We start from the raw sequence: 27,282 nt of genomic DNA, 5'->3' as shown, positions 1-27,282 counted from the left end.
AACAAGTAAACAAAAACAAAACAACAGCAACAACAACAACAAAGGGAAACAATACAATAAGTATCACATAAGAATATAAAAAACAAAACATATAAATACAACATTTGGGAAACAAAAGTTTCCCCACTTCATTTTTGAATGTTTGATCAGAGAATTTTCCCTTGTCATTGAATATTCTTTTATTTGACGAGTTGCTTTGCTTGAATTTTAATTATTTCTCCATTGTTCTTTTCTTTAACCAATAATAAAAATTTCCCCATATTTTATGGTAATCTGAGTCTTCTTTTCCCTCTAGTTTTTTTGACATCCTATCCATCTCTGCACAGTCTAGCATTTTTTTAAATTATTGTACTTTCTTCTGATGTTTTATCTGTTTTCCATTGTTGGGCATATACTATCCTAGCTGCTGTTAGTATGTGAATGGCTAAGTATCTTACTTCTTTTTTCATTTTTTAATTGAAAATGCCTAATAAATACAATTCTGGTTTTTTTCCCAAATTCTTCCTTTATTATTTCTTTTAGCCAATCTGTTATCTTATTCCAGTAGTTTTTTGCCTGCAAACATGTCCACCATTGATGATAGAATGTGCCTTTTTCTTTTTTACACTTCCAGCATAATGGTGAAACTTTTGGAAACATTTTTAAAAGTCTTTCCGGTGATAAATGCCACCTGTAAAACATTTTTAGTTGGTTTTCCTTGAATGCAGTCGCTTTAGTCATCTGCCAATTATTAATCCATAATTTTTCCCATTTTTCTAATTCAATTGTGTAACCAAAATTTATTCCCCAACTTATCATATTTTCTTTTACGATTTCCACTTCTGTTTCATACCGAATCAGATATTTATATATTTTGCCAATTAATTTTTCATCGTCTTTTAGGAGTGTCCTATTCAAATCGCCTCTCCCCACTTGGAAACCATATTCCCTTTTATCCTTTTGGTATGCGTCTTTTAATTGTAAATATGTCCACCAATCTATAATTTTGCCATTTTGTTCTAATTCTTCCTTTGTTTTTATATCTTTTGTTGGTCCAGTAGTTCTTTATATCTAATTGTATTTTGAGGTCTGATTAAACTTGGATGGCATGTTAATTCTATTGGCAAAACCCACTCTGGTATCTTGGTATCTTGTTGTTTTTTAATTTTCTTCCATGTTTGGATAAGAGAATTTCTCAAAATATGCTTTTTAAAATATTTACGTGTTTTATCTCTTTCATACCAGAGATAGGCATGCCTGCATGCTGGCATTTTAATGTGTTGCTATTCTACAGTTCATTGTGATGCAATCTGAAAGAAATGATAATCATTCTGCAGTGAAATCGATATCCTAGGACAATGATGCTGAAAGTGTGTATATGTGTGCACTGGCCCGTGTGCCCACACCCACAATTCAATGCCCGCCACGCCCACTCCCCTATGCATGCATGTGTGACGCCCCCTCCATACTGCCCTACTCCCTGTGCACACAACCCCACACTTGTGCTCCCTCACACATGACTCCCCGTGCTCCATTTTGGGCCTAGCAGGCCTCCCTGAAGCCTACAACTGGAAACAGCCCATTTCCCAACTTCCAGTAAGCCCGTTTTTCGCCCTCCCCAAGCTCCAGAGGCTTTCCCCCCTGCCCTCCGGAGGCCCCCTGAAGGCCAAAAACGCCCCCCGAGCCTCCATGCGAGTCCTGTATTTACCTGGCATCCAAAATGGGCTGCATTGGAGAGTCCTGGGATGTGAGGGGTGGCATGGGCAGAGCCAGCCAAAAATCAGCTGGCTGGTGCAGGCATGCATGCTAAACCTAAGCTAGGGCAATGCATGCCTGCAGATATGGCTCTGCATATCACCTGTGGCACTCATGTCAGGTTTTCCATCATGGTCTTAGGATAAGTCATTTCCAAAACATGAAAAACCCGTAACATAATTGAAAATATAGAACTAGGTTGTTTAGTTATTTATATTTCAATTTATGTAGCCAGCCTTCTCAAACCTTACTTAAAACCTTACTGAAACTGTAATAAAATTACACCTGGCATACTGCATCCACTTAGTAAGATCAATCTGCATCCACCTAAACAAAAAGAAGTTGAGTCTTTGGGAAAAGTGTAGAGAAGAGCAACTAAGATGATTAAGGGCTTGGAGAAAGAAACATATGAACAGTTGCAGGGGTTGGGTATGGCTAATCTAGAGAAAAGGATTAGGGCAGAGGTGGGTTTCAGCAGTTCTGATCAGTTCTGGATGCCTGGTAGTGGAAATTTTGAGTACCGTAGTTCAGAGAATCGATAAATACCACCTCTGACTGGCCCTGCCCATATCTATTCTCTGCCTCCAGAGTCCCAGCTGATTGGGAGGAAATGGGGATTTTGCAGTAACCTTCCCCTGGAGTGGAAAGGAATGGAGATTTTGCAGTATCCTTCCCTTGCCACACCCACCCTGCTAAACCACGTCCACTAAGGAACATCCACAGAACCGGTAGGAAAAAAATGTGGATCCCACCACTGGGTTAAGGGTGACATGATAGGAGTGTTCCAATATTTGAGGGCTGTCACACAGAAAAGGGGGGGGGGTGTCACCTTATTTTGCAAAGCACTAGACAGCAGGACAAGAAATCATGGATGGAAACTAATCAAGGAGAGAAACAACCTGGAATTATGGAGAAACTTCCTAACACTGAGAATAATTAACAGTAGAATGCTTCTCTTCAGAAGTTGTGGGTGTTTCACCACTGGAGGTTTTTAAGAAGAGACCACAGCCACTTATCTGAAATGTATAGAACCATGATGGCATGTGGAGCCATATTGCTGGGCATGCGAGCTCAGGTCTGGGAGTCCGGAGGGGGTGGGGAAGGGCCATTTTTTTTGCTCTCCAAGCTCCACAGTCTTTCTGGAAGTTGGGAAATGAGGTAATGGTAGTGGGGAAAGCCGTTTTTACCCTCCCCAGGCTCTTAGAAAGGCTCTGGAGCTTGGGGAGAACAAAAATGGGCCTTCTGGTTCAACCAGAACTTGGCAAATGGGCCATTTTCTGCCTCCAGAGGGCCTCTGGAGGGTTGTGGAAGACCGTTTTTGCCCTCCCCGGGCTCCAAGAAAGGCTCTGAAGCTTGGGGAGAGCGATAAATGGATGTGCCATCATTTGCCAGGAGTGGAGGAGATCACATGCAAATGCGCGGGGAGGCACATTGAATTATGGGTGTGGGCACATGCACGCCTTCCCCTGCACCCCCCTTTTGGCATGCAAACTCAAAAAGGTTTGCCATCAGTGGTATAGGATCTCTTGCTGAGAGGAGGTTGGACTACATGACCTCCAAGGTCCCTTCCAGCTTTATTTCAATTTATTGATTAAAAATGATGACAGTTAACAACAGTTAAAAAAAACCCCTGTATAACAACATTTAACAATAGAGGTAATACATTCATAGTGGACAGCTGAGGTAGAACCTAAACAACCAAGAGGTAAATGGGTGTGACCAGTGTAGAATGACATACAGACTGTGTTGCACATCATGTTTCAGAAATCTGGTGCCTTAACCATGCCTTAAAGGCAATATTAGAATTACAATGTGTTTTTCTTGATGAGGTTCCAATACAGCATCCCAGTGTTTCTCAGCCAGGACAATTTTAAGACACATGAACTTCAATTCCCAGAATTCTCCAGCCAGCGAGTTACGAAACACTGCATTCCCAAATGTTAATGGAAGTCATTTGAAAATACCGTTATTATGATCATTTGTTGATAGGACATTTATATATTTTGAAGTATATGTAGTTATTGCAAATGATTTTGTAATGTACATATATATCCCTTTATCCATTCATTACATTTAGATCTGATTTTCCATTTTTGTTAAAAATTGTAATATGTAATGAAATAACCATATCCATGCATTAACTATTCCTGTTTCTGGGTTCAATTTTGTTTGTGAACTGTGAACTGTGCAGAAGCTAAATCTTGCGCTGGGGTCATGCGCCTGCCACAGGGAGTGTACCGGTAGCGCCAGCGGCGGTCAGCACCTCAGTGATCCAAATGTAATCTAAAACCTCCAATGCTCATCTAGTTACAATAGACTTATGTAGATAACTTCTGGCAGAGACCGGAGTTCAGCAACTTACCATCATAACTGAACCCCAAATTTATGTTGCTGAGTGAGAAATTTATTGAGTTCTGCCCCATTTTATGACTTTTCTTGCCACGTTTGTTAAGTGAATCACTGCACTTGTTAAATTAATAACATGGCTGTTAAGTGAATCCAGTTTGCTTGTCAGGTCGCAAAGGGAGAATCACATGGCCCTGGGACACTGCAACTGTCATAAATGTGAGTCAGTTGTCAAGCATCCAAATGTAGATCATGTGACCATGGGATGCTGAAATGTGTGAAAAATGGCCACAAGTCACATTTTTCAGCGCTGTTGTAACTTCTAATGTTCCCTAAGTGAACTGTTGTAAGTTGAGGACTACCTGTAAACTGAGCCATGATTTAGATAACAATTCCCTTCAAATATGATAAATGGATGACATCGTTCAAAAGTAATTTTTTTTATTTCAACTCTATAAAGTATACAACAGGCACTCGGCAAATACAGTTGCAGGGAAAATACAGAGCAAAACAAAAGCAGTTAACTTCATGATAAAAAGGGGTTGTTTTTTCAGTCTACATCAAAAGAGTGCAACTGGTCAAAGACCACTTGATGAAAGTGTATTATTCTTGGACAAACAAAACTGAACCAATCCTCATTCGCGTAGAATCCTTATGGAGAAGAAAAAGAACCATCAGGATTACAAAGGAAACTATCGTGTGTAAAAACATCACACATTGGAATAAGTAGTACATTAGTAGGCAACTCTGAATCGAATTTCCCTTTGCAATTGAAGTCTGAAACGTCAAAGTCTCAGTGCTTGGAGCTGACTGTTCAGAGAAAAAAAGGATGAGGCTTTCAGTGTATCACTTTCTAGATAAACTATTGAGAAGGAATCTCAGGAACAGTTTGCATATACATGAAATCATAGGGTTGCTTTCAGGTTTAAGCCAGCTTTGTGTGTACACAAAGCTTTGTGTGTACCGTTAACAATGGAAGATACAAGTTCTGTAAATCCCATTGATGAGAATGGATGTATTCTAAAAGTAACTATGTCTGGAACCAACCCAGAGAAAGCACGGGGCCTGTTTTGTTCAGTGGTGCAACAAGATTCATTCCCTCCCTTTTTTCAATGATTTCCCAATCAGAAATATTTTTTCTTTCCTCCCACCCCCGATTTTTTTTTGGGGGGGGGGTATGAATGTCAATTGTATTGTCTAATATGCCTGATTGGATTTTTAATTTTTTTTAAAAAATTTTTACTATGGAATCTATTACAAAATGTGGCATGTCTGAATTTTTACCGCACTACTGTTTTAAAATTTGCACACCTTAGCAAAACAGGAATACCTGTATACACACTGATAGTATGTCATATATTAATTTGACCTGCACGTACATTTATACATTTCACAGAAATGATGCTGTATCTCATTAACAGATACACAGCTCTGGTACATTTATAACAGAAATAAGAGAACAACGTCATCATTTCTGTAATTCATCAATATTATATAGTAAAGGCTTATAAACTGTTAGCCGAAAGAACTGTAAAACGCAGCAAGCTAAGAAAGGACAACATTTTGAGGTGTTTTTGTCTTGGTCATGCAGCATAACACCAAATTTGTTTTTGTTTTTTTTAATAGGATGCCATGAATTTAAGGCACTTGCAACAATGCCAAATAACTAGATGATGTTCTAAACTATGGGACAAATGGACAGCGGTACAGTTGACATAAACTTCAGTAATACTGACAATTATGACATTAATTCAAGTCTACGTTGATCTAAAAACATTACCGTACAAATAAGAAAAATGAAAATAATGCAATGGAGGTCTAAAGAAAAGCTATATGTATACCATAAAATATCAACACGAAAAAATATCTATTTACATAAATATTTGCCTGTGGTCCTATCATTAAATAATTTTCTATGGAGAATGCAGCACTGTGTTGAGCTACAGGTCATCTGTGTTTCTTTAGAACTTAGTTCTAAATCAGTGTGTCTTGAATTTGTTAGCAAACTCATTTTTATGCAGATACGCCATTGCACCTTTTGTTGTGGAAAAGCAAGGTATCAATTTCAAATGCGTTATCGGGGAACAAAATGTACCAAATCAACGGGCCTTAAGTAAATCATGAGTAAGTTTATCGAAGGACTATAGACATAAATAATAAATTGCCCACATATTACTAAGCCAGGACAAGCCTGTATTTCGGCCATGATAAGTTTACCATTCCCAGCTGTAATGTGTAGTTAGCATTTCCATTTCACCTATTAAGTTCAGCAAAAATCAAGAAATCTGCAACATTATTGCCCTAATTTACATGTTGAGTAGCACTTAATCTTATTGCTGGGGATGGAAAACTCACTATGGGAGGCCATTTTTGGTGTGATCTGCATGGAAGGAGTAACATGTGGACTAAGACAGTACGTTGTAACATAAACATGTATGTTGGTATATATATTTATATATGTGTAAATAAAATATATTACTTATAAATGCAGGGTTTGCTATTATACATATGCTAGTTTAAGTTATTGAAAATACATTTGGTAAAGAAGATGCAAGTGAGCCATATGACAAAATAAATTTATATTAAGTGCACACCACACCAATTATATATTATTGAGTGCAGTTCAAGGACAAAATGGAAGGAAACAAGCATAATACCATGCTCATTCGGCAACTTTTTTTGCATAAATATATTTTAAAACTTGTGACTACTTGTCAGAAGAGTGCTTGAGGGTGACCTAATAGCACTGCAACTGATTAGACTGGAGACCACTATATTTATATTTATAGGAAAAACCCAAAAGTTGAAATGAATACATTTTAGATTTTAATTGATTCAGGGTAGACACATCATTTGTTTAAAGGTGATGTGCTGAGAGTTCTTTGTCTAATGATTTCAGGTATAATGTAGAAACAAGGAAACTTGATCAAAATGACTATGGAAATCTTTTAGCCCTATTAACAAAATCTGCTTCCAGCCTTATTTATATTCTAAATTATGTGTTTTTGTTACGACTTGTTATATACCATTAATTAGACAGCAGCAGAAGTGATTAACAAGTGGTGCAGTGTTCTTATAGTCACTCACTAATGTGTATTTGTAAAAAAAAACCCATGAAACTGATTACAATCAAATAGATGAGATATAAATGAAGCTCAGAGTCCTTCTAGAAAACTGATGTTATATTAACTTAAGTTATGGTGCTGTGTTTCTTCAACTATATATTCCACTCAAGCTATAGGCACTCTTATGAATGTGAAAAATTATCTGATGACAATGACAATAGAAAACTCTGTAAGTGAATCCCAGACATTTATGCTTTTGTGCACCTTCAAGGAAATGAATCTAGTTTCATGGATATGAGAAAAGGTGAAAATGTCTGGTTAATTTTAACAAGGAAAAAAACACCTGTCCCTTCCCCCACTTTTTTTCCCTACAGACTAAATTTCAATTTGATCTGACAAGATTGAAGATTACTTCTGCTCTTCAAGATTGTACAGCCTGCGCTTCCTTAAGCAGCCAGATATTATTCTAATTTATTATAGTTATCACACTTTCTAATCTCTGCTTGACTTATGCCTTAACATTACATATGTATTTTGCTCACTGCTTATGAAAACTGTGTCTTTCTGATTCTTCAAGGGTGGCTAATAATATTTATTCCGGTGTATGAGGAAAGGTTATGATTTTCTATCTTGCAATGTTGTAAAGTTTAAGAATACCAGGTTATACTTTAGACAAGGAAGGATATATATATATATATATAGTCCAGAAAATTCACTGGCCTATCACTTGCTAAATTCAATTAAAAAGATTTATCTTTACTAAAGTTTGGAAGCTTGAACCATTTTTATAAGGCTGATTGATGTACATGGATGTTAAATGCCACATCAAGAATTCCTATCCCTGATCCTATATCTATTAGAAGCAGAGTGCTATTTCAGGGACTGTTTTATTATATTGTACCAGTCCTGGTTTGATGCTGGTTCTTTATCATTATTTTTGGTGGAAGCCATCACTAGGAACAAACAAACACTATCCCCCCCTCCCCAAAAAACCCCCTTAAATATCTTAAAAAGAAGCTACAAGTTTGTATAAAATTTGTGAGAATACTATTACAAAGATATTATCATCTCTGTTTTTTAATCCTTCTAATATATTAGACTAGAGGGCTTTTTTCATTGAAATGACTGAATCAAGAACTTGGTGATACTTGGAAGTAGCCAATTATCTTCATTTCTGAATATTTGGGGGATAATCTCTAAGCATCAATTATGATGAAAACTAACTTTGACAATTTTAAATATAATGTTAAACCAGTGCAATGTATACAACAGCCAGTGTTTCGCTTCAGATCAGTCCTGTCCAGTGACAGGGAAATTCTAAATTATGCAATCTGGATTAGATCCAAATTAAGATAACAATCCTATAGATACTTATTTCAGAATAAGTTCTATTGAACAAAGTAGGTCATACTTCTGTATAAGCACATGCTGTACTGCATTATAAAATAACTAAAATCACTAAATTTTGGTATCATTGAAAATAGTGGTACAAGCTAGTTATGATTCATATTTCTTAAATTTCAGAGGAAAATAAAAATATAAACTTGCACATGTCTAATCAGATGTGACCATCATTAAGTTCAATGGAATTTATTTCCGGTAAAATGTAATAGCATTATAGCCTTTTGTATATATGATAATAATTTAATCTTAATCCAGTCCTCATTAATAGGACAACTTCAAATGCTTAACAGGGCAAAGTAAATAAACAGAATGGTATTAGGCAACATAAGGGGAAAAGATAATGGGAAGCAAGCTAAATTAATGCATGGTGACAAAACTAAATGTATTTGGATTTCTGGATTCAGAGAAAAAAATAAGTCGTTAAACTCTGGAGAAAATTCCAAAGAAAATGGACAGACTGTAAATGTGGCTGTTGGTTTTCTCTTTATGGAACTAATTTAAGAAGCTGTTACAGATGCAAGAATACTTCAGCAGCATATTGACAAATGCTAACAAAGTCATACTTATACGTGGAAGTCTTTGCTGGAATTGTCTCGAAAATTCTTATCTATAATAGCCTTTCTGTCCTCTGAACATGTTGAGTTTCCATAACAAGTATGGACAAATTAGTCTATAACACTGACCACTAAAAGATTCATAACTGGCAGCCGAGGTGGATTCCTACCAGTTCTAATTGGTTCTTTAGAACAGTTAGTAAACTGGTGGTGACGTCCTGGAGCCGGTTCTGTCAATGCCAGTCTGTGAGCGCCACCATATTGTTTTTGGCTTCTGCGCATGCACAGAAACTTAGTTTTTTGCATTGTGCATGAGTGGAATGCGCAAGCAGCCATGCAGCATGGGAGGAAGCAAACAGGTGGTGAGGTAAATTAGAACCCACCCCTGATTGGTAGATGTAATTCATCATTTAAATGGGCCTATTTAAAGACTTGCCCAATTCAACAGGACATATTTAAAGGTGAATTTAATCTTCCCTTTGAAAGGCAGGGCATATTGAAACATCCCATTTCAGTTATATTGTTCCATGTTTGTAGACTGATCCATAAGAGTTATATTTTACAATAAAAGATTGACTAATTATCTTTTTGGAAAATTAATAACATACTTGTGGGATCTGAAAAAATAGAAAAGAAAACAAAGTAAGGGCAGTACCGCACAGTAGCATTAAAAATATGTATATGTGTGTGTGTGTGTGTGTGTGTGCGCGCGTGTAATAATATGTGTGTGTGTGTGTGTGTAACCCACATATGACTATGCATAAGAATACGCCAACTCATACAATTCTAATTGACAGTGAAATTTCTTGCTACATCTTTTTTCCTGAAAAATGAGTGTGGAGGTTTGTTTTCTTTCACAGATGAAAGATGTACATAGCACCTATATAATAATGCAGTGGATTTTGCAACTTCCGGGGGCTCTCAATGTGATTTTTATTTTAGAGTAACTGTAAAGGCCTAATATTTACAGTTGGTTAATATTTTGTTTTTAGGACCTCTGAATAAGCATTCTTCCTTTTTTAAAAAAAAGGACGGTTATGGTATATATGTAAAATAAATAGTTTTATGAACATTTTTTCACATGCTCTTATGTACCTGTAATCCACAAAAGAAACAATAGAAAGTAAGCTCTCTGACATGATTTGAGGATTGACTGACCCATACTTGCTTAACAATTTAACAGGAAGTTTAGCAGTTGTGCTTCTGTTATCAGTTGGGAAGAAAAGTGTGTCAGAACTAAAAATGAAGAAAGTTAACATTCATTCTTGTCTTGTATACTGCTTGAAAAGAAAGACAAACTATAGCACTGCTTTGACATGAGCTCCATTTTTTCTGGTCTTCCTTAGTTTAATACATTGGCCTTCTTTAAGAGGCTCAATGCACTTAACATGCAGTTTGGGGTTACCCCAATTACTGTACCATTGATTCTACAAGCATAGAATTGGCTACAGTACTTAAACAACTTGGAATATATTTATCAATAAAGAAAATGAATTTAACAGTTAAAATTATGTGCATCTCATTTTATGAACTTTCAAATTATAATGGAGGCATAGCATGTTCGGTACCATGATAGAAAACACGTGTAAATTATTGGTGAAAAAGGTTTTGCTTCAGGACCACCATGTCAACTGCTGTGTTAAATTCAAACAGAAAACATGTGAAGAGCACTATTGTCATCTAAACAAGAAGTCCTAATGCCACTGTAATTACTGTAGCAGCATCAATCAAGGCATCATGGTGACCCCGAGCATGAATCCTTCCCAAATCTTTCAGGTCTGCTGGCAGCCATGTCTCAGGAGCTGTCTTCAGCAAGGCAGAAGCAGGTAAGAGAAAAACATTAAAAGTCTATGTCCCATCCTGAGTTGTCATCAGGTGGTGGTTCATCGCTGTCTTCAGGGAAGCTATCAAAATTGCTTGTATCAGTTGGAGATGAAACCTGTCCAGTGAAGAAAATTAAACTATTGGTAGTGTTCGTTGCTGCATTTAGAATCTTCAGACAATTTTCTGATTTCAGCTATGGGCTCTTTATACCACTTGTGAATTCACGTTGGCTAGTAAGAGTTAGAGAACAGTTCAGAAATTAGGATTCTGCCATTTTCGTTCATAATATTGTTCTATTTATTACTTTAAAAATATTCTGGGATGGGATATTTATGAATGGGAATATCATGGTTAGGATGCCTCTAGTCCCGCAACACCCGAAGGGAAGAGGAAGTAAAGAAGTCAAAGAAGAAGGGTGCAAAGTGTTCAGAACAAAAATAATGAAAAAAGTGATGGGAAAAGATGAAAGGGTATAATGGGCGCCCCACAACTTTTAATGACTAAGGCAGGGTGATTGTATATGTAGAAAGTAATTTTGAAGCAACCTTCAAATGAATGGGTCTGGCTTCCTAGTATTTCCTAACCAGAATGGAAAGTTTGACAAAATATTGTAAAGATTTCTTAATGAAATTGACAGCCCTTTGAACTGATATACAAAGCTGGGATTTAATGCAGATGCATGGCATGTTACTGTACGTGTGAAAAACAGAACTGGCGTAGAGCTGTTTAGAAAATGCATACAAGCAATGACAGAGGAGAAAGAAATTGCTGTCTTTGTCTACATCTAAAAAGTATGTGCTTGTTTATACCACATAACAGGTTAAAAAATGTCAATGAAAGTTTAGAAAATGGGAAAACAAATTGCTGATGTTTTCCATTTAGCACTGTATGACACTGTATGATCCCATATTTATTGAATTAAATATGGTAGTTCTATTTTATAAATGTCAACTGCTTTTGTACGTGTGCCAGAATATGGAAGACTTAATAAAGAATATTAAATTAGTATAAGTTGAGATTGGTTGATTTAAACATAAAATAATAAGTATAAAATATATTTTATATTTTAGAAAAGTGGACTCAAAATATTAAAAATTAACAAGGCATAAGTAATATGATATGATAAGTGTTTCCCAGTAGTATCTCTATTAGTATATCTTCCAGCAATAATATTTTTTCCATATTAGCACCCAGTAGTGAAGTATCTGTTTAATTATTAAAAGCCAATATAATAAAGACAACACAAGTATTCTCTCTCCTCCAAAATAAATTAAATCTTATTGCACTGTTCCTGAAAATTGTCATTGCTTGGGAGGTCATGATAATAGACTGAATGACAGAAGAAAACTTACTCTTTTCAGAAAAATGACCTTCCTGATTCCTAAATAGATTGAAATGTACATTCATTCAAACAGAATTAGTTATTTTTGACTATGTTTATTATTATAGGTGTGTGTGTGTTTATACATAATTTACAGGTTCCTATGTATTATGTACTTTTCCATCTACTAGTTGAAACATGGGGTAAAGGAATTCAAAAATTTAACAGTAAATGTGTAAAAATATATCAGAAAAGTCAAATATTTTAAATTCCATTCACCTTGGGTATACATTTAAATCTGATAGGAAATATTTATTTCATAAGTGATAAAATTCAAATAATATGCAGAAAAGTAAACGGAGTACAAGTCGTAGCAAAGTAATATGTATTGAAAGAAAAACAATCACATTAATCACCATCACAATTTAGCCCAGGTTTAATAGTTTCAACAGACCATAATTATAAGAGGACTATCCTTTGTATTTATCTGACCGGAATATTTTGTCTGCCTCAAATAGTATTCTCAAACCGTGACTTCTTTCTACTAGAAAGTGTTATGTTTGATATAAAAATAGATGTTCTTAAATTCATGTATGTAATCCATATTTAACAAAATGGCACTTGATTGTCATTTAAAAAATAAATAAATAAAAATTTAGGGGAAACAAAGGGAAAAGATTTAGGCCAAAGTTAAGAATAGGTATTTTCTTTTCTTCTCTTTCAATATTGGTATCATATTGATACCAATATTTACTGTTAGCATCAAAATGGCTTTGCATGGAAATGAAGGCAACTGTTGTGTGTCAAACTAGAAAGCCTTTGAAAAAGAAAGGCAGCATCTTATTTATTTATGCCAAATTGGAAAAAGTATGACAAGTTGTCCATTGATAATACGACATTTAGAAACTGATGGTGTGATAGAAAAATGAAAATGAGAATGTAAGTTGGAAGACGAACAAAGAAGCTTTCGATAGTAAACAGGTAAAGAATAAAATACATTTCAGTTTAAACTTTTGTATTTTATTATAAGTTTAATCACTGATTCACTGTCAGAAGAGAACTTACTGCACATGTCTGAAAATGAAGTTAAGCAAAGGTTCTGCATACATGTGAATGCTAATGTAAGATAAGAATACATTTCCATGTTTTGGCTCAGAGCTCCTGCTTGTATTCCCAATGAGTTTATTCGGCAGCTTTCTTAAGTTATGATTCCAATACAAACATTTTAACAAATAATAAAGCTATACTCACACTTGGCACAATAGGAGGTGTCAATGTACCTTTTCTTAAACCTTCCCAGTTAAAGCCTTCAAACCACCTAAAGTCAGAAAATAAAATGATACAAAAAATTAATATGACGCAGATACTATTGCCGCAAGACCAAGTAGCCTAACATTAATATTACACTTATGAAACCCTTTTACTTAATACTTGGGGGGGAGGAGAGATTTGTGGAACATATTGTTTGATACCAGGGCTGTCAAACTCCCAGCTTGTGGGCTGATGCGTCACACATTGGCATACCCATGCCTGGTTTATCGAATGAGAAAAAAGTACCAATATGTCTCGTGATGTGGCCGTGACATGAGCTTGACACCAATATTTTATACTAATTGTGAGTAGTTAGGATGCTACCAAGAATTTTCGTCAGAAAAAATTCTGAATCAAGGCTCTGTACAGGTGTACTGTAGATGTCTAATTTGTGATGAAAAAAATAATAATGGAATAAGTCAGTTAAATGACATGAGATGCTCAGATATGGAAGCAGATGGACAGATACTTTGATACTGGCTATGTGTCTTCTTCAAACATGTAAAAAAAATAAAAAGCTAATGAATACCCTATCTACATTTAACATATCTCCTGTTTATGTTGTATTATGTTGATAGGCTTCTGAAGCAATTTCATTTATTGTGTTGTTGTTAAGTTATGTTACATTTATTGTATTATGTGTCATTATGTTATTGAATTTTGGTGCTACCTGATTCTAATTAACCTTGAAATTGTTTTCATTTATTTTTATTGGAAAATCCTTAATGCTGCATAGCTAGCGCATCCAGGTGTTATGATACCAAGCAACAGCCCATTCTACTCAGAATCTACTTTTGCATAGCTGTCTTATATTACCCAGATTTCTGATGAAAAGGGCAGCGCCGGACTTACCCGGCTGGCAGGCTTTGCTGGAGGGACCGGGAGACACGGTCCCTCATGGCGGCCGCCATCTTGAATCCCGGGCGAAGTCTCACGACGCGAGACTTTGCTCGGGGGAGCGGGACCTGATTGGTCAGCTCCTTGATTGGTCCGGGCGGGGCCTGCTTGCCCTATATAAGGGCGAGCAGGCCCGGGGCTCTTCCTTTTCGCCCGGATTGAGCTCCAGAGCAGACGTTCGTTCGTTCTGCTCCGGCGGCCATTTTGTTTGGCGACCTCGTGCGAGGCGCCATTTTGTGGCCCGTGGCGTGGCGAAAAGCCTTTTCCAGCAATCAGCGGAGCCAGCATCGGCTGGGCTCCGCTCCGGTTTGGAGCCTCATTGTCCTTTTTCGAGGAAGGGAGGTGCTGCCTTCTGGTGGCCTCGCGGGCCCGCGGGGGTCGCTGGGTGGCTTGTGGCCTGGGATAAAGGCCTGGTGTTGGGCCTTGTCGCCCATTGGAAGGGGGGGATTAGCTTCCTGGGGGGGTTTTTTGCACTACTGAGGCCTGCTGCTTCAGGCAGGCCTTGTTCAAGTGGTGCAGGGCCCGTTGGGGGAGGGCTTGGTCCCGCCCTATCCCTTATTGTCTAATATTAGATTTTGGTGGTATGGCCCCTAAAAAGCGGCAAGCTAAGGCCCTCCCGGCCCAACCAGTGGTGCGGCCTAGGAGGGCTGCCAGGCCGTCTGCCCGGGCTCGGGCGGCGGCAGAGGGGCCCCCGGGGGGGATCCCGGTGGGGGGGGGTGGTAGGGTTTATGCCCACAGTCCCTCAACCCGAGAGGTCCCCTTCTCTCTCCTGGGCCAGGTTCCTGGAGCGGCTCAACGATTTGGAGAGGTGGCGGTCGGGGGCAGGCCCGGAGGGGCTTTCCTCGGCTGCCACCGCAGCATGGGGCGCAGACCCCGAAGAGGAGTCGGCCCCAGCAGGGCAAGTGGCCCACGACGTGCAGATGGCTGGCACCGGGCAGACGGGCAGCACCGGGCAGACGGGCCACGCTGGACAGATGGCCCAGCCTGGGCAGTGGTCATCGTTCCAGGGCCCAACCAGGATGGGCCCACCGTGGATGGCTTCTACCCCTTACGGGGCAGGTGAGGTTGCACCACATGTAGGCACATCACCGCTCCTGCCCATTCAGGGTCCCGGATTCATCCCGCCAGCTTTGGGGGGTGGCAACAGCTTCATGGGGACTGCTGCAGGCACCTGTGGACAGGTCTGGTCCCCGCCGGCCCCGCCAGTGGGGGCGCCGGGGGTACCTGTCCCACCCGGGGCGGGGGTGGGGGGTTGGATCCCTCCTCCACCGGCCATTATGCCACCGGTCCCGTTCATGTATCCACCGGGGCTTGGGGTGCTGGGCTCGGGGGCCACCACGGTGTGGGACCCGTTCACCAGCATCAAGCCTGGGGCCATCCCTTGTGGGTTGCCCGCGACGCCTTTAGGGTACCATCTTCACCCGTCAGTTAAGGAGGCAATCTGGCGGGGTGAGTACGTTGATCTTTTCTCCATTTTGAACAGGGAGGTCCCTAAACAGGACAAGGAGGTGGTCCCTGGGGAGAAGGTTAAAAAGACAAAGGTCACGAAATGCTTCAGCTCGTGGCTGTATGCCTTTCTGACCTTTGCGTCGGTGGTAATTCAGAGGCAGCCGGGTAGGGCCGCTGCCTTGCTGAAGTACATCGACCTTATAGCGAGGGCCCATTTTGAATATGGGGGCACCATATGGAGGCATTACGACAAAGGGTTCCGGATGCGTATTGCCCATGACCCCTACTTGCCTTGGGATATGGTGGTACCGGACCTGTGGTTCCAGGCCACGCATATGTCAGGGAAGGAGGGCTGTGATAGGACCGATAGCGGTCACTTTATGGAAGAGGAGCCTGCGACGCCCGCACCGGCCAAGGCCGTGGCGGGTGCCGTTGGAAAAGGGGCCTCTTTAGTGTGTCAAGAGTTCGCTGCAAAGGGGGCGTGTTTCCGCCCCATTTGCAGGTTTCGTCACGCCTGCGGAAGTTGTGGGGGAAACCATTCCGCAGCCGTGTGCCCCCGCCCCAAGAAGGGGATTGAAAAGAAAGGCTCGGGTCTCCCAAAGCCTCCCCCACCTGCTGGGGGAAAAGGGGCCCAGCCCAATTAATTTAGTGGTGCTTGAGGGTTGGTTGGGTGACTACCACCCTCGCTCGAGAGCGGCCGCTCTCTTGCTAGGTTTTTCAGAGGGATTTAGGATCCCTTACCAGGGTGTTAGGAAGGCCTTCATGTCTGACAACCTTAGGTCGGTTGTTGGTCATGAAGACATTGTTAGGGAGAAGATTGGGAAGGAGGTTGCCGAAGGCAGGGTCCTCGGGCCCTTCTCGGAGCCGCCCTTCCCGAATCTTCGGGTGTCTCCCTTAGGTGTGGTCCCCAAAAAGGCGAGTGGTGAATTTAGGTTGATTCACCATTTGTCTTTTCCAAAAGGGGAGTCAGTGAATGATTTCATTCCTGACGAGTTGTGTTCAGTCCGGTATGCATCCTTTGATGCAGCCGTGACTATGGTTAGGAAGTGTGGGGTGGGAGCCCTTATGGGTAAATGCGACATTAAGTCGGCATTCCGGCTCCTCCCCATACACCCAGACGACTTTGAGCTGTTGGGCTTCCATTTCGAGGGGGGTTATTACGTGGACAGAGCTTTGCCCATGGGGTGCTCTGTCTCGTGCTCGCTTTTCGAGAGTTTTAGCACCTTCTTGGAGTGGGCGCTCAGGAGGCAAAGTGGTCTGGGTACGGTCGTTCACTACCTTGATGATTTCCTGTTGGCGGGGCCTGCGCATTCAGAGCAATGTTTTGCCCTGATGCGGGACTTCGAAGCCCTTTGTGCTCAATTGGGGGTGCCTTTAGCCTCTGAGAAGACCAAAGGCCCCGCCACCAGGATTACCTTTCTGGGTATTGAATTGGACTCAGAGGAGCAATCTTCCAGATTGCCCCTAGAGAAGTTGGGAAAGATTAAGCGGAAGCTTGATGAGGTCCTGGGCTGCCGGAAGGTGACCCTACGGCAGCTTCAGGAATTGGCAGGCATTCTTAATTTTGCCTGTCGGGTAGTTGTTCCTGGAAGGGCTTTTTCCAGGAGGTTGTATGATGCGATGAAGGGGCTCCGTTTGCCCCATCATCGTACCTGCCTTTGCGCTGGGGTCAGGGCTGACCTCGGCGTGTGGCGGGATTTTTTGGATAGATTTAATGGGTTGTCTTTCTGGAGGCACGAGCTTCTGTTGGAAGCTGAGTTGCAGCTCTGCTCTGACGCCGCGGGGACTTGTGGTTTCGGGGTGGTGTTAGGTGACCAGTGGTGCTGGTCGGCATGGCCTCCGGAATGGAGTGCCTCTTCGTTGGTTAAGGACCTGACGTTCTTGGAGCTCTTCCCCTTAATAGTGGCCTTGGAGCTGTGGGGGGAGCAGTTTAGGGACAAGACCGTGCACTTTTGGTGTGACAACCTAGCGGTTGTCCATGTGGTGAACGCCCTGTCCTCTAAGAGCGACAGGGTGATGCGGCTTGTCCGCCATTTTGTGCACAGGTCCTTGTCCCTAAACACGTTGTTTTTGGCTAAGCATGTCCCCGGTTTGGAGAACGGGATTGCTGATGCCTTGTCCCGTGGTCAGTTGTCCAGGTTTCGGACCCTGGCCCCGTGGGCCCGAGAGTTGCCAGATCCATTCCCCAGCCACCTCTGGAGTCTGGGAGGGATCCAGAGTGGTGGAGAGGCGAGGCATCCCGGGCGATCTCCTTGTCTGTAGCGCCCGGCACCCTCAGGGCATACCAGCGTGCAGGTAAGGAGTTTGGGGAGTTCAGGCAGGGCAGGGGTTACCAGCTTAGTTGGCCTGTCCCTGTAGAGCATTTGGCCGAGTTTTGCGTCCAGCTGAGGCAGCGTGGCCTGTCAGTTAGGACGATCCGGTCACGGTTAGCCGGCCTCGCCTTTCTGTCCAAGGCGGGGGGGTTTGCTGATCTTTCGGGTGACTTTCGCATCCGTAAGATGCTGGAGGGCTGGCTTAGGGAGCAAGCGGGGGCCCCAGGTGACACTCGTCAGCCCCTGACGGTGGAGCAGCTGTCATCAATCAACGTGGTTTTTGGCAGTCTGTGTTCCTCATTGTACGAGGACCGTCTTTTCAGGGCAGCGGCTTGTGTCATGTTCTTTGGGGCCCTTCGGGTCAGCGAGGCCATGGCTTCGTCTCAGGCTGACACTTCGCTCCGGGCCTTCCAGTTCGCTGATCTGGCCTTTAGACAAGGGGGGGTGTCCCTTGTAGTGAGGAGGTCTAAAACGGATCAGCTACGCAGAGGGGTTACCTTACAACTTAGTGCGGCCACCGACCAGTCGGTGTGTCCGGTGGCCGCCCTACGGCTTTATTGTGGTATGAGGGGGTCAGGTCAGGGGTACCTGTTTAGGCATTGTGACGGTACCCCTCTGACCCGTTTCCAATTTTGGGCTTTAGTATCTAGGGCGATGGCCCAGGTGGGCATGGATCCCGCCGGTTATGGAACGCATTCGTTCCGTATCGGCGCCGCCACTAGCGCGGCACTTTCTGGTTTCCCGGCCCATCGGATTCGGGAGATCGGCCGCTGGCGGTCAGCGGCATATTTGGGTTATGTTAGGCCCGCTGAGGATCCCAGGCAGGGCTTAGGCTAGGTAACCTCTCTGTGTCTGTGTCCTCTTGCAGGTCCCCAGGCTAACACGAAACCGACAGCGCTGCTGTGTGGCCACAGCATGATTTTCTGGGCCGGCCGCGCGGCAGCCAGGAGCGCCATCGGGACCCACCTGTCCCTGGGGCGGTGGGTCAACGTTACCTGGATGGGCCGGAGAGGTATGCGGTGGGAGGGTCTCCTACCGGCGTTGCTGGGCGGTCAGCATTCTGTGGCTGCGCCCGGCAATATGGGGGGCGGCTCCTGGAGTCGCGCCCAAAGGGGTCTGGGTGGGCAGCGTCCTGTGGCCGCACCCAGGTGGCTGGTATTGCACTTAGGGGGCAATGACCTGTGCATACTGGGAGGCCTGGCGCTGCTCATCCAGGCACGCGAAGACCTGCGAAGGCTTCGTGAGGTCTGGCCCACCACGCAAGTGGTGTGGTCAGAAATATTACCTAGGCTTGTGTGGAGGGACGCCTCTTCCCTTAGGGCCATTCACCGGGCTAGGCGACGGGTGAATAGGGCTATGGGTAAAACGGTTAGAGAATTGGGTGGAGTGGTAGTACCTCATCCCCTTATATCAATAGACCAGCCATGGCTCTACCGGGATGATGGCGTTCACCTGTCTGAGCAGGGGAACGCCATCTTCTTACAGGACCTGCAGCGGTCTCTGCGTGAGCTGGCACAGCTAGAGGGGGGAGTCGGGGGGCCAAGATAGAGATCTGACCCCCGCTCCTGTGGCAGGTTAGGGGCGGAAAACTGGGTGGTTTAGCAACCGCGCGTTCTCCCTTGGGCATCTTTGGGGATGATTGACAGGTTCTCCGCAAGCTCATGGAGGGAGTTTCTGCCTGAGCAGCTGGGGGGAACCTGTCTTTGGGTCCTGCACCTTTAATTCCCCGATTCGGGTTAGCCGGTGGGACCCCCCTCATGCACAGCATGGCAGAAAAAGGTCACAGGTGACGGCCTGGCCCTCACCTGGACCTTGCATCGAGATACGCCCATGAGTTGCCCAGGAATGTTTGCTGGCATAACGTCATTTCCGCCCCGGAAGTATTTGTTTGACCCTGCAGGTCCATTTCCGGGTCATAGTTGTTTATGCTAATTTATGCAAAGTATTTGAATAAATTATGCAAATTTATGTTAATAAAAATGACCCAATTTTAAATCCAGCTCCGGTGTCCGTGTCGTTACTCCGTCTCTCCAGCAAAGAATTCAGGTATTGGATTGTAGTAACCATAATTTCATTCAATTTTACTTCTGTGCAAAAAATATACCTAAATATAATGATGGATTTAAACAGAGGATTACTTTTTTTCTGAAATATACCTACTTGTGCTTTTGAATATCCTTGACTCCATTTTTCAAGTTACCTAATCTTTCTGATGGGTTGTCCCTGTTTAAAAATAAAAGAACAAGAAAAAAAGTTATAGAAGAAAGATGGAAATAAAAGTTTTTTCTAGTATATGTTTGCATGTGTGTATTAGAAAAAGCTTCATATACTGTATGTGTGTATGTGTGTGTGTGTTTTATATAGATTAGAAAAAGCTTTTATATACTATATATACTGTATATAATGTACATGTGTGTGTGTGTATTTCTATATAGACTAGAGCAAGCTTATATATAATGACATCAATGAACATAATTAACAAGAACCATTAAACTTCTCTCTCTCTTTTACACACGCACACACACACACACACACACACACACACACACTTGTGAAATTACTAACACATAAAAAGAATTTACCTGCATAGTTTTTTAATTAAGTTAGCAGCATTTTTGGCAATCTTCTTTGGAAATTCAATCATGTCAATACCCCTTAGTATGATGTTATATGTTTTCATGGGATCTGGGCCTGAGAAGGGTGGACTATAGAAAAATATTTAAAAAATATTAATTAAAATCTAGTAATATATATTTTTTCAAATAAACTGAAAACCGTTTTACCTTATTTTGGATAATTGTGTGATTTAAGCATTACTATGTGCTACTTAAAATGTAGTTATTATGTGTACATCACAAGTGAGAATAAGAAGATCACTTGGGACGCTGTTTTTAACCTGTTACAGAATAAAGGCTATCCATAAGCTACCAGGAAAACAAAAGTTTTAGTGTTTGCTCAATTATTGTAAAAGTCACAAATGACAAATAAATGGGACTCAGATTATACAGGTGATACATATCTTGCAGTTCACTTTCATGTTTTTTTTTTAAGTTATCAGGATTGAAAGAACAGCCTGGGCTTCAAATTTGGGGTATACCATGCACCCAGGGGTGGACTATTGCCCTGACTGGCGGGGGGGAGGGGAGGATGCAGTGGGGTAGTGAAAATGGAGCTCCACCCCAGAGCACCCAATTTGCACTGAAAGATGTTGAAAGAAAATACTTAAACCATGCCCACAGTAAAAAAAGTTTTACTATTTGGTAGCCCTTCACTGCATGCATCCTAATTTGCTAAACTATTTCTCATTTTCATCACTTAGACTAGTATTTCTCAACTTCAGCAACTTTAATTCATGAATTTTGGAAGTAAAATTCCACCCATCTTAAACTTGCCAAGATTGAAAAACACTGTTTTGACAAATAACTGGAACCCTCAAGTTATCAGAATCAATCTGGGAAACTATTACCCATTGCACAGAGCTTATAACATTTTACAATTTTTCTGGAATATTTTGTAAACAATAGTTTGGTAATAAGCAAATAATAAAGCTTAGTGCTATTATTTTACCCCAAATGCTTATGGAAATTCATATGCCAAGTATTGGGAGAACATACAGTAAATGTAGGCATGATAGGGAATTATTGCAGTTCATCCTGTAAGAATTCAACTGAGTCATTTACAATAATGTACTTTATTCTTACAAAGCTTCATTACAGTAATTCTTGACATACGGCCATAACTGAGCCTAAAATTTCTGTTGCTAAATGAGAAATTTGTTAAATGAGTTTTGCCCCATTTTGCGACTTTTCTTGCCACAGTTGTTAAGTGAATGACTGCAGTTGTTAAACTAGTCACCTGGTTGTTAAGTGAATCTGGTTTCCTCATTGACTTTGCTTGTCAGAGGGTTGGAAAAGGTGAGCACATGACCCCAGGACACTGCAACCGTCATAAATGTGAGTCAGTTGCCAAGCATCCAAATTTTGCTCACATGACTATAAGGATGTTTCAGTGGTTTTTCTTGTTAAAAATGGACATAAGTCATTTTTTTCATTTTGTTGTAACTCTGAACTAAATGAACTGTTGTAAATCAAGGTTTATCTGTATAATTGACATATCTAATGGCTAAATTCCAAAGTAATTAAAGAGGATGCACAGTGTGGCAAGCCACACCCACAAAATAAGCCACACTCACAGTGTGGTAGTAAATTGTTTTGCAGCCCTTCACTGTTTAGCACCCCAAAAAACTAAAGAACTGATAACTGACTTCAGGTGGAAGAGAGATGTACATTTACCAATGCACATAAATGGCGAGGAGGTGGAAGGGTTGATATTTTTAAATTTCTGGATATTTATATCTCTGAGGACCTCTCATGGACTATGAATGTTAACTTGCTTGTGAAGAAGGCACAGAATAGCGCCGGCAGACTTACCTGCCGGCAGCGTTTGCAGAAGGGTCGAGGGAGACACCGGACTCCCCATGGCGGCCGCCATCTTGTTTTCGGCCGAAATCTCGCGAGACGAGATTTCGGCCGAAAGTCAGGCCTACGTGGCCTGACACGCTGCGAAGTCTGGGCGGGGCTTGCTGGCCCTATTTAAGGGCTTGCAGGCCCTGGGCCAAGCCTCTTCGCCCGGACTTCGCAGCCGGAGCAGACACATGGCTGTCTGCTCTTGGAGTCCTTTCGGCAGCCGCGTGGGCGGCTGCCGCTTTTGGAAGCCTTGTCGGAGGCTTGAGGAGGCTGCAGCTCGTCGCGAGCAGCTGGAGCAGCCCTTCTGAGGCCTGCGGTCTTCCCCTCTTCTCAGGCTAGGCTGGAGTCCGGCGTGAGCCCCCCCCGCTTCGTAAAAGGCGGCCGTGTGTTGCGGCCGCCATCTTGAGAGCCTCATCGGAGGCTCGTGGAGCGGTCCGGGGCTTCGGAAGACTGGGCCTGTGCTGTTTTCGGCTGTTGGCCCCTCTATTTCGTCCGGGGGGGGGATCGTTCCGGTCGCCCCCTCGTGAACGGGGGGATCGGGCGGAGGGCTCGCGTGTGCGCCTCCCCCCCGGTTCGTGGCCCCTGTTCAGAGGGCAGTTAGGCCCTTGGCGGCAGCTTCCTGCTGCTGCGCTGCCTGTTTGGGCAGAGGCCATTTGCTGCCCTCTTTTGGGGCCTGGGCGGCCCCGGTTTCATTCACGTTAAAATAAGAACCATGGTGTAAAACAAAACAAAACATACATAATAATAATAATAATAATAATACTGATAATTATGGTTAATATTATTTAATATATTTATATAGAAACACAGAAGTCTGACGGCAGGAAAAGACCTATTGGTCCCTCTAGTCTGCCTTTATAATATTTACTGTATTTTATCTCAGGATGGATATATGTTTATCCCAAACATGTTTAAATTCTGTTACTGTGGATTTATATACCAAGTCTGCTGGAAGTTTGTTCCAAGGATCTACTACTCTAGTCGTAGTCAAACTTCAGTAAAACAGTTATAGTCAAACATTAATTATTTAAATATTTGGTAGCCCCACGGTAGCTGTGCCTAGGAAGGTGATGAGGCCCTCGGCCAGGGTAGCCAGGAAGGGGCCCCCGGTGGGTCCTCCTGGGGGGGACTACGGTTGGTGGCCACCCGGTCCTAGTTTCTTGGGGTTTTTTCAGGGGGGGCACCTGTAACCAGGTTTGGCCCCCCGCTGGCTCCTACTGCAGGGGCACGGGCCCCTGGGGCAGCTTTTTGCTATGGCCTGGTGTGTCGGGGGCGGGGGGTTCGGACCCCGCCAACGCAGGCCGTAATGCCTCCGCCCCTTTTGACGGCTTACCCGTCGGGGCCAGGGGTATTAGGTATGGGGGCCACCACAGTGTGGGACCCGTTCGCTGCATGTCAGGGCTTTGCTGCAAAGGGGCTTGTTTTCGCTCCCTTTTGTAGGTACAGCCGTGCGTGCGGGGGGGGCGAGGTGCCCATGCCGCTTCGGTGTGCCGCTGCCCCTAAAAGGGGACGGTTAAGAGGGGAGGGGGTCCAGGGAACAAACCCCACCTACTGGGGGAAAATGGGCCCAGCCCAAGTATTTAAAAACGCTCGAGGGTTGGTTGAGGGACTACCACCCTCGCTCGAGAGCGGCTGCTCTCTTGCTAGGTTTCTCACAGGGATTCAGGATCCCTTGCATGGGGGTTTGGGCAAGCCTTCAGGTCCGACAACCTCAGGTCGGTTGTAGGACATGAAGGCATTGTTCGGTCCAGAATGGTGGAGGAGGTGGCCGAGGGGAGGGTCCTTGGGCCCTTCCCGGAGCCACCCTTCCCGTATCTTGTGGTCCCCATTAGGGGTGGTCCCCTGAAAGGCGAGTGGTGAATTTAGGTTGATTCACCACTTGTCTTTTCCTAAAGGGGAGTCAGTGAATGACTTCATTCCTGACGAACTTTGTTCGGTGCGGTACGCATCCTTTGATGCGGCCGTGACCATGGTTAGGAAGTGTGGGGTTGGAGCCCTTATGGGAAAATGCGACATTGAGTCGGCATTCCGGCTCCTCCCCATACACCCAGACGGATTCGAGCTTCTGGGCTTCCATTTCGAAGGTGGTTTTTTTGTGGACAGGGCACTGCCAATGGGCTGCTCTGTCTCATGCTCTCTTTTTAAGAGTTTTAGCACCTTCTTGGAGTGGGCGCTCAGGAGGCGCAGCGGTCTGGGATCGGTCGTTCACTACCTTGATGGATTCTTGATGGTGGGGCCTGCGCGTTCAGAGCAATGCTTTGCTCTAATGCTGGACTTCGAAGCCCTTTGCGCTCTGTTGGGGGTGCCTTTAGCCTCTGAGGGGACCAAGGGCCCCGCCACCAAGATTACCTTCCTCGTTAATGAATTGGACTCGGAGGTGCAATCTTCTAGATTGCCCCTGGACAAGTGACTAACATCAGGGATCACATTGGTACGGTTCTGGGCTGCAGGAAGGTCAATCTTCGGCAGCTCCAGGAACTGGCCGGGATACTTAATTTTGCCCGCCGGGTCGTGGTGCCGGGCAGGGGTTTTTTCTAGGAGGCCTCCAGAAGGGAGGGCCTCTTCAGTGGTTAAGGATTTGACCTTTTTGGGAGCTCTTCCCCTTGATAGTGGCCCTTGAGCTTTGGGGTGAGCTGTTTAGGGGCAGGACTCTGCATTTTGGTGTGACAGCCTAGTGGTTGTCTTGGTTGTAAACACCCAGTCCTCTAAGAGTGACAAGGTCATGCGGCTTGTCCGCCATTTTTTCTGCACAGGTCCTTGTCCCTGAACACATTGTTTTTGGCTAGGCATGACCCCGGGTTAGATAACAGGGTTGCTGACGCCTTGTCCCGTGGTCAGTTGTCCCGGTTTCGGACCCTGGCCCCGGGGACATGTATGTTGCCAGAGGCTTTTCCTGTCCCCCTTTGGAGCCTGGGTGGGCTCCTGGGCAGTGGAGAGTAGAGGCTTGCTGGGCTACGGCACTCTCGGGAGTGTCTGGCACTCTGGGGGGCTTAGCAGCAGGCAGGTGAAGAGTTTGGGGATTGCAGGCAGTATACGGGTTACCCCTATAGCTGGCCTGCCCCAGTTGTGTACCTGGTCATATTTGCGTCCAGCTTCGGCAGCGTGGCCTTTATGATAGGACTATTAGGTCCAGGTTGGCCGGCTTCGCCTTTTGTCTAAGGCGGGGGCGGGGTTTTTGATTTATGGTGACTTCCGCATTGTGACGGTGCGGGAAGGTTGGGCCAGGGCCTTATCGCAGGCCGTCAGGTCATTTTGTTCCTTCCATTTGATTACCTCGTTAGGTGGGTGCTAGTGTGTAGGGTTTGGCCAGGCCAAGTATGGATCCCGCCATTAGGGAACGCTCGTTCTCGAGAGGCGCTGCCACTAGTGCGGTAACGGCGTTCTCGATACGGAGGATTCAGGGAAGTCGACCGCTGGCGGTCAACGGCCTGTTTTAGGGTACGAACGGCCTGTTGAGGGTCCGGGGTAAGATCTTAGGCCAGGTTCCCCTTTGGTCCCCTTCTATTCAACCCCGCCAGGACGGACCGACGGGGTTGCTTTGGGTCATGAGCGCTCCGAGACCACTCAGCAACAAGGTACCGTCGGGGGTGGGGACCCTTCCGTCGTGGCGGCTGGGTCCTTGTCATCTGGCGGGGAAGATGGGGTGTGCGGTGGGATGGGCGTTTCTACCGCTATTGCTGGGAGGGCAGCATTACATTGCTGCGCCCAGGGGGGCCTGGGAGGGCGGCATCCCATTGCTGCGCCCAGGCGGTGCTGGGAGGGCGGCATCCCGTTGCTGTGCCCGGTTGGTCCTGGGAGGGCGGCATCCCATTGCTGCGCCCACGCGGTCCAGGGAGGGCGGCATCCCATTGCTGCGCCCAGGCGGTGCTGGGAGGGCGGCATCCTATTGCTGCGCCCAGTTGGTCCTGGGAGGGTGGCATCCCATTGCTGCGCCCAGGTGGTGTTGGGAGGGCGGCATCCCATGGCTGCGCTCAGTTGGTGCTGGGAGGGCGGCATCCCATTCCTGCGCCCACTCGGTGCCAGGGGTGGCATCCCATTGCTGCGCTCAGAGGTGTGCTGGGAGGGCGGCATCCCATTGCTGCGCCCAGTTGGTGCTGGGAGGGCGGCATCCCAGTGCTGCGCCCAGTTGGTGCTGGGAGGGCGGCATCCCATTGCTGCGCCCAGTTGGTGCCGGGGGCGGCATTCCATTGCTGCGCCTGGGTGTGTGCTGGGAGGGCGGCATCCCATTGCTGCGCCCAGTTGGTGCTGGGAGGGCGGCATCCCATTGCTGCGCCCAGTCGGTGCCAGGGGCGGCATCCCATTGCTGCGCCTGGATGTGTGCTGGGAGGGCGGCATCCCATTGCTGCGCCCAGTTGGTGCTGGGAGGGAGGCATCCCTTTGCTGCGCCCAGTTGGTGCCGGGGGCGGCATTCCATTGCTGCGTCTGGGTGTGCTGGGAGGGCGGCATCTCATTGCTGCGCCCAGCTGGTGCTGGGAGGGCGGCATCCCATTGCTGCGCCCAGTTGGTACTGGGAGGGCTGCATCCCATTGCGGCGCCCAGGGGTGGGTCTTGCAGCTCGGTGGCAAGGATCTGTGTGGGCCTGGGGGGTCTACTTTAGAT

The 27,282-nt window shown here is 44.6% G+C and overlaps 1 protein-coding gene across 6 annotated transcripts in view; it reads right to left on the bottom strand.

Moving 5' to 3' along the window:
- Positions 1-10,150: 10,150 nt before the first annotated feature.
- Positions 10,151-27,282, bottom strand: part of PRKG1 (protein kinase cGMP-dependent 1) — a 1,199,739-nt gene continuing 1,182,607 nt past the window's right edge. For all 6 annotated transcript variants that reach the window (XM_070752281.1, XM_070752276.1, XM_070752278.1 and 3 more), the window contains 4 exons: positions 20,800-20,922; positions 20,378-20,440; positions 13,500-13,566; positions 10,151-11,042 (listed from right to left, as the gene is read on the bottom strand). In XM_070752281.1, the coding sequence (XP_070608382.1) occupies positions 10,944-11,042; positions 13,500-13,566; positions 20,378-20,440; positions 20,800-20,922 (352 nt within the window). In that variant the 3' untranslated portion in view covers positions 10,151-10,943. The remainder of the gene's footprint in view (positions 11,043-13,499; positions 13,567-20,377; positions 20,441-20,799; positions 20,923-27,282) is intronic.

This window comes from Erythrolamprus reginae, chromosome 5 (genome assembly GCF_031021105.1).
Source record: "Erythrolamprus reginae isolate rEryReg1 chromosome 5, rEryReg1.hap1, whole genome shotgun sequence".
NCBI lineage: Eukaryota > Metazoa > Chordata > Lepidosauria > Squamata > Dipsadidae > Erythrolamprus > Erythrolamprus reginae.
The sequence above is the reverse complement of the archived record's forward strand: the minus strand, read 5'-3'. Positions and strand labels throughout refer to the sequence as shown.